The 6,949-nt window shown below is 45.0% G+C and overlaps 1 protein-coding gene across 1 annotated transcript; it reads left to right on the top strand.

Moving 5' to 3' along the window:
- The first annotated feature begins 767 nt into the window (after positions 1-767).
- On the top strand, positions 768-5,701 carry SSMEM1 (serine rich single-pass membrane protein 1). The gene is made up of 3 exons (XM_074953031.1): positions 768-962; positions 2,247-2,307; positions 5,211-5,701. The coding sequence occupies exons 1-3, from the start codon at positions 768-770 to the stop codon at positions 5,699-5,701; spliced, it is 747 nt and encodes a 248-aa protein (XP_074809132.1).
- The last annotated feature ends 1,248 nt before the right edge of the window (positions 5,702-6,949 follow it).

The following is a 6,949-nucleotide window of genomic DNA, read 5'->3' as shown; positions in this document are numbered from 1 at the left end:
AGTCCCAGGTTGCACTCTGGAGATCCTGTCACAACAACATTTTGAGGTGAGAAGACTGGGTGGGAGTGGAAGACTGGGACAATAAGGGGATCAGCAACAGAGGGGAACAGTGTAGGGGGGACCCAGAACTGCAGCCGGCCATCAAACACATCCAAAGACAGGAGCAGTGGCTGCCCACCATAGGCACAAAGTAAGAAGAGACTGTTGCCCTGGGGAAGGGAGGAAAGAGAAGAAGAAGGGGGTGAAGGATGGAACTATATAGAGCCAGCCCATTGGCCCACTGTGTGATCAAAGGATTTCAGTTGTTCTGGAAGCCCTTCAATCTTTGATCCATTTTCCAAACATCAGAACAAAAGCAACAGAAACATAAAATGGAAACAGAATTTTCATGCAACATTAAGGGCCCAATCCTAGGAGGCACTGATTTTCCTGAGCTCCCATGGACTTCAAATGGAGCTGAAGGCACCCAGCACCTCACAGGAACAGGTCTAAAAACCTAAATACATAAAGTTTGGAGCAAATGCAACTTCTCAACATAATACAATAGGTCTTCCTTGTGCTTAGATTACGCCTCCATGTTACTATGGTTCCAAGAATGATGTCATCAGCATGTTCTGACCACTTCTTGTGATAGCTCTTAAGACAAATAAATGTCAACAATAGGTTACCAAGGTACCACATGGTGCATTAGAATCCACTCTGTCCTCTTTTATCCCATTTCCTAAGAGAGAAACAACATTATGCTGTGTCTTAATCAACTAAACTCAATGGGATTCCCTTTTCTCTATTTTTGGTGGCTTTATTTACATAATGGCCCTGTAGAAGCCATTGCCAGCCAAGAACCAGATTACAGAGAGTGTGATGGGGATGATGAAGACTTTTGTGGGGTTGTGGGGCAAATCCTGCTTTCATACTGTATTGGCATTTTGGCTATAACTCTCATCAACCATGCTTATATTTGGGTAAGAGTATTATTTTTTTAATTGATTTTACTGTGGCAGTGCTTTGAAGCCCCAGTCAGGGATCAGGACCCTATTATGCTAGGCCCTGTATGCATAAATAACAAAAAAAACTATCCCCGTCCATAGAGTTTACAATGTAAAAAGATATTTTATTATTATTAATTATTATGCTCCATCAGTGCGCTTGGAATCCTACAATGCAAAGAGAAGTCATGGTCTTTGCTCCAAGGAGCAGACAGCACAGTTCAGACACACAATAAACTGGGGGACGACTAGGAAGTTGAAGATCCTGATTCTAATTTTGCTTACCCCTGTGTAAAAATCAAAAGTATCTCCTTGGAAGTCAGTGTTGTTACAATGGTGTAAAATGAGCACCCAGCAAATGGTGCAAATGAGATCAGAATGAGGATTCTCCCAGTGCTGCTGATGACTCTTTACATATAATGGGCCAAATCCTGAAGTTCCTACTCATTTCTTACTCAGGATTTTTCAAAGAGGCTGTGCGAAGAAGATGCATGTGAATAAAAGCTGCATTGGGGACAGTGGAATGCCCTATCTTTTTTAAAACCAGTGTGTTATTTATAATAATTAATTGTTAATCATCAGTTATTAATAATAAATTGTGCTATGAGGGGCTGAACTGGATGGCTCAGAGGAGTGGTAATAGATAGAGTCCTTCACCTCCACATCAATGGTACAAGTCCAACTCAAGTTTGTATTGAAAGGTGTTGCCACCCAAAGACTATCTGGCAGCCCAAGTGAAATAAATGTGGGGTCTCAGTCCAATTTCCAGTGGACAAATGTTCTCACCACAAAGCTCATGATCACTTATTGTCCCTTGCCCTGATTGGCAGGCTCGGCACAAAAGCCAAAGACATTGAACACTCCTCCCATCAAGGGAAGGTTTCCTCCAGGCCAGTGCTGAGGCTCAGCAGCAGGGCAAAGTGGAGAAGCTTGCTTTGCGGCTGCCATTCCTATCTGTTTCAGAGTAGCAGCCGTGTTAGTCTGTATTCGCAAAAAGAAAAGGAGTACTTGTGGCACCTTAGAGACTAACCAATTTATTTGAACATAAGCTTTCATGAGCTACGGCTCACTTCATCATTGCTATCTGTGTTCTATATGAATAATCAACTCTATTCTTCAGGACAGTCAGGATGACACCTTTCACTAGCCCACTTAAGAAACAGTGTTGTATATTGGGCAGTATCCACTGACTAGCAATTATTAAAAATCCTTCTAAATAGCAAACTCTATACCATTTATTCATGTTTTCCTGAAACACAGATTCTCCGGAAATGCCGAGATAAAGGACTACCTTCTGGCAAAGGGACTAGCAGTTCAGAAGGTAAATTTCAGTTCTATTAGGCTGTCAAAAGGGTTTTAAAAAGAGAGAGAGTGGACTGATGATTAAAAAGGAAATGTGATCTCTAAAGAGAAGTGTTTTGAGTTGTAAGGGGGGGGGTGTCATAATTCTTCTGTATGAAGTATCAGTGAGGCCCCACTTAGAATAATGGGGAAAATTCTCTCATTTATATACATGTAAATCCAGAATATCTCCACTAAACAGTATGAACTTCACATGAACTCCAGCATGAACAGAGCTGAATTTGATCCAGTGTGTACAGATATGGGTATCTCACTGTTAAAAGGATAGTGATACAATAGAAAGAATACAAATAAATGCAAAAATGATGATCAACAGATTTGGAAGGTCTGATGTAAAAGGAATTATGGTTAAAGGACTTAAGTAATTGTAACTCAGGGATAGTGTGAATGTGGCAGTCTAACTCCTGGGAAAAGGGGGAGGCAGGATTCATTGTTTTATTACAGACAGGCTGTTGCTCAACTTACATGATACACCACCCTCCACGCTAAACAATGATTCCCTGATGCAGGAAGTGCCAAGTTTACATGTAGCCAGCTACCACAGTCTGCACCACCTGAGTACATGCAGCCAGGCTGCGTGCAAGTAAGAAATGAGGAATGAGACAAATCTAATCAAATTTGGTATACAAGATGCATCTAAGCCTTTACTTTTACCTATCCCTGATCCTCTTCAAGATCCCCCCTGTATCTCTGCTTTGCCACTGCCAGTGTTATGCAATGATTAGGTATCCTTGTTATACCAATAAAAGAAAAACCAGCAGGATCTTATTAAAGGGGATAAGGCAAAATGCCACATTTATTGTGAATACTGAAAGAATCCTAGTAAGCAGTGAGTTATAGCTATAACATTCCATTCAATCTCATATTTATTCACACATTCATTCATACAAACACACACACACAGGTTCTGCAAGGTTGTTATCATAGTTACCAGCCTTAGAGTTGCTCGTGCCAAGCCACTGGCCAGGTGGCCTGGACACGAGGAGGGAGCAGGGCCTTGTCAGATGCACATCTGATGCTCCTGGAAATTGGTTTGGAGAATCAGACCCCAAAGTTCTCAGTTTCTAGAGTCTATTTTTATAGGAATTTCTTCCTATGCCAGTCGATGGGAATTGCTTCATCATGCTGTTGCTGAATCAATCAGCAGATGGCACATTCCTGACGGCTCCGTGCTGCTAGATGTTATCTTGTTCTTCGGTTCTCCCATCCTTGAGGCTGTTGGGTGGATTCCAGTCTGCCCTCCGGGGTCCTCTGGTTATTTCCACTTGACGCCTTCTTCAGCCAATCGACACTGGATTCTTAGGCTGGCACCTCCCTGATCATTCAGTTATTATCCACACCAAGCATCCATCCACATACATCCTCTATCTCGATTTTAATCACAATTGTTAAAAAAGCGAGATAAATACAACAAAAGGGTGGGGCGTCTCTGTGTGCTGTTTCTGTTCTTACAAAGTATCGCTTTGAGTCTCTCTCTCTCTCTCTCTCTCTCTCTCTCTCTGTGTGAGTAGTTGTTGTTACAAAGAATTGCTTTGAGAACAGACTCTGTCTTAGGACGTACTAACACAATTAGCAGCTTGCAAGTTTCACACAGAGAGGGAGAGAAACAGTAAAAACAAGAGACCAAAAACCAAGAGACCTCTTAATTAGTAATACCCTGGAATTTAAACAATGGGGAATCAAACTCATTTGAGATTTTAATACAGAACTTCTTTAATATGATCCAACATCCTACCTTCTCCTCAGTTCATGCACAGCATATTCATTACTACAAAATGAGAGTGGTTGCTGGCTTGCCAACCATGTGAGACTGGTTAATGTCTGGCAGCACAGATTAGCAGGCTCTGAATCCATGCGGTGTATAACATGGACAATGAAGGGAGCTGTAATATTGCTCTAAGGAGCCACAGGTTCTCTTGCCCTGTTTTAAAGGAATAAAGTGAGAAGAGGAGGTAGGATCATTCCATTCTATGCATCTGATGAAGTGGGCTGTAGCCCACGAAAGCTTATGCTCTAATAAATTTGTTAGTCTTTAAGATGCCGCAAGTACTCCTGTTCTTTTTGCAGATACAGACTAACACGGCTGCTACTCTGAAATCTATTAATTCTGTAGAAATACTTAACGGATGTGACCTAAGGGTCAAATTACCCCCTACCCAGGTTATTCTCCTTTTGGAAACAGGAAATTCACTATTGGTGAGTTCCAGGCTCTAGTGGAAGAGCGTGCTGCTTACCTATCCTTTGGAGGGAGAGAAGGAGGGTTTGCTCCTCCTGGACCAGAGTGGGTTCAGCCCCAGAAACCCATGATCCATTGGAAGCCAAGGCTGTCCATGTTTTGGCCACGTGTTTGCACAATGCCTCCTTGCCGTGCTGCTATGTGTCCTTGACTGCTGCTCTCCTACAAGCTTCTGTCTGTAGGTGTAGAGGTGACTGCATAGCATGTGGAGCAGCTAGTGTACATGAATACAGACAGGATCTCTGCCGTAGGCTCCCCTTTGTCTCAGAAAGTGAAGGGGAACCTTACGAAGGGGAGACCTACTGTCTAAGTCGACTAAGGACATATTACAAGAAGCAGTGGCCTTAAACTGAAGCAGGGCAGGTTAGGATTAGACATAAGGGAGGTTCCTCAAGGGAGGCATGGCCTACCATGTTTGGGTTTTTTTAGATATATGGATGTGGTCTTTATCCACTGATGTAAGCTTTACCCACTGCTGTCTGTGAGGATATATTTTTATGTCAGGTTTGCCTACTCTCTATCCGCCTTCCTAGCCTTTCAGAGGAAGAAGAACCTGAAGGCACTACCACCATGGAGTAAGGGTCACTATGGATTACAGTGCTGCTAAGCTGTTTTTCTTCTGTTAGTTCCCAGGGACCCTGTCTGCATTCGTCACAGCAGCTTCAACGTCTGGGATTTCCTCAGCAAGTTTTTCAATGGGAAAAACAAAAAGCACACCTGCCGGTCCACTGACCCCGCCCTCTATTCAGAGGTGGCCACAGCCTGGGCCTACTTAGAAATGAAGAAAGCAAGGTTCGTCTCAAAGCTCAGCCAGCAGACTGTCTGTTATAGCGACTCCTCAGACATAAATAGCGAGGACTTGGATTTGGGGGCATCCTCGGGGAAGGAAAGTGAAACAGAATATATCCCCACCTCAGCTAGCCTTAGGCAGAGAAAGATAGAACTACTGAAGCAAAGGAATATGGGGAGCCACTGGATCAGGGAACAGCCCTGTCTTCGCTGCAAAGCCAAGAGGACAAGAAAATGGCTGTCCCAGCATTTCTTTAATCCCATGCCAGCTCCTCATGGGAAGAACGGTTCATTAGAAGAGAATTCCTCCAGGGGTATCACCACGTGACTTGCCTTCATTTGAGTTATACCTGGGTTTTTGTTTGCTTGAAGCCATTGCACTAGGTAGACAGAACCTGTGTAAAAACACAGCATGGGAAGGTTCAAGGAAATGACTCATTTCAATAAAACTTGGCTACAGACAATAAATGTACCCAGCACAATGTGCTGGTTAATGTATGCATAAGAGTGTGTTTATTTAAAAATATAAATATCATTGCCTTGGCAGGGCCTAGTGAAGACATCTCTTTCCACAGCAGGTGTAACACAGGAGTTCCTCCATTTTATGTATAGTGGGACAAATTCATTGAGGAATTAAGCTGAACTTCTGCTGAGTACCAGCGTGCGACAGGGCAAAATGGCAACAACCGTAGTAACAGGGACCAGAGCCACTGCAATGCCAGAAGTGAGCCATGCTTGTGAAAGGGGCAGAGGTGAAAGTAAGCCGGTCCAGTATGGCGTACCGGCAAGAGCCGGTGCACCATACCGGACCGGCTTCCCCCAGCAGCAATTTAAAGGGGCTGGGGCTCCCAGCAGCGGCTGGAGCCCTGGGCCCTTTAAATTGCTGCCAGAGCCCCGCTGCTGGAGCTTCTGGATAGCGGAGGCAGCAGGGAGCCCTGGGGCTCTGTCGGTGATTTAAAGGGCCTGGGGCACCACTGCGGGTAGTGGCGTCCGGGAGCCCCAGGCCCTTTAAATGGCCCCCAAGCCACAGGCTCCCAGCCGCCTCCGTAGCTGGTAGCTCCGGTGGTGATTTAAAGGGCCTGGGGCTCCCAGCTGCCTCTACAGTAGCCGGAGCCCCGGGCCCTTTAAATCTTGATTTAAAGGGCCTGGGGCTCTCAAGGCTCCACCTCTTCTGGTTGAGGCCCCACCCCTTCTAGTCGAGGCCCCGGCCCCTGCTCAGGACTCCGGTGTACCGGTAAGTTCTTTAAGTTACTTTCACCCCGGAAATGGGGTATGGCCAGGCTGGGCAGAGCATCTGGCAGCGGAGCTCCTGTGTATTTCCAAAAGGCATTAAAGCTGCCTCCAACTCCACTGGGGGAAACACCGTCTCCTTGAGGGCTGAAGCTCCTCTGGGGCACATAGAGCTTTGCCGGCAAAGCTTTGAACTTGACACCTTCCTGTGCCAGCTTTGCTGAATTTGGCCCAGCCAGCTGCCAGTTATCACAACATCAGAGTGGAAAGTACCCTGAGAGGAGAAATTACATCCTTGTCTGCCCAACTACCTTGAGAGTTTTGACATATGTGGGAATTCAATCAT

Source organism: Natator depressus, chromosome 1, assembly GCF_965152275.1.
Source record: "Natator depressus isolate rNatDep1 chromosome 1, rNatDep2.hap1, whole genome shotgun sequence".
Taxonomy (NCBI): Eukaryota; Metazoa; Chordata; order Testudines; family Cheloniidae; genus Natator; species Natator depressus.
Note: the sequence above shows the minus strand (reverse complement) of the source record. Positions and strands in the feature narration are given on the sequence as shown.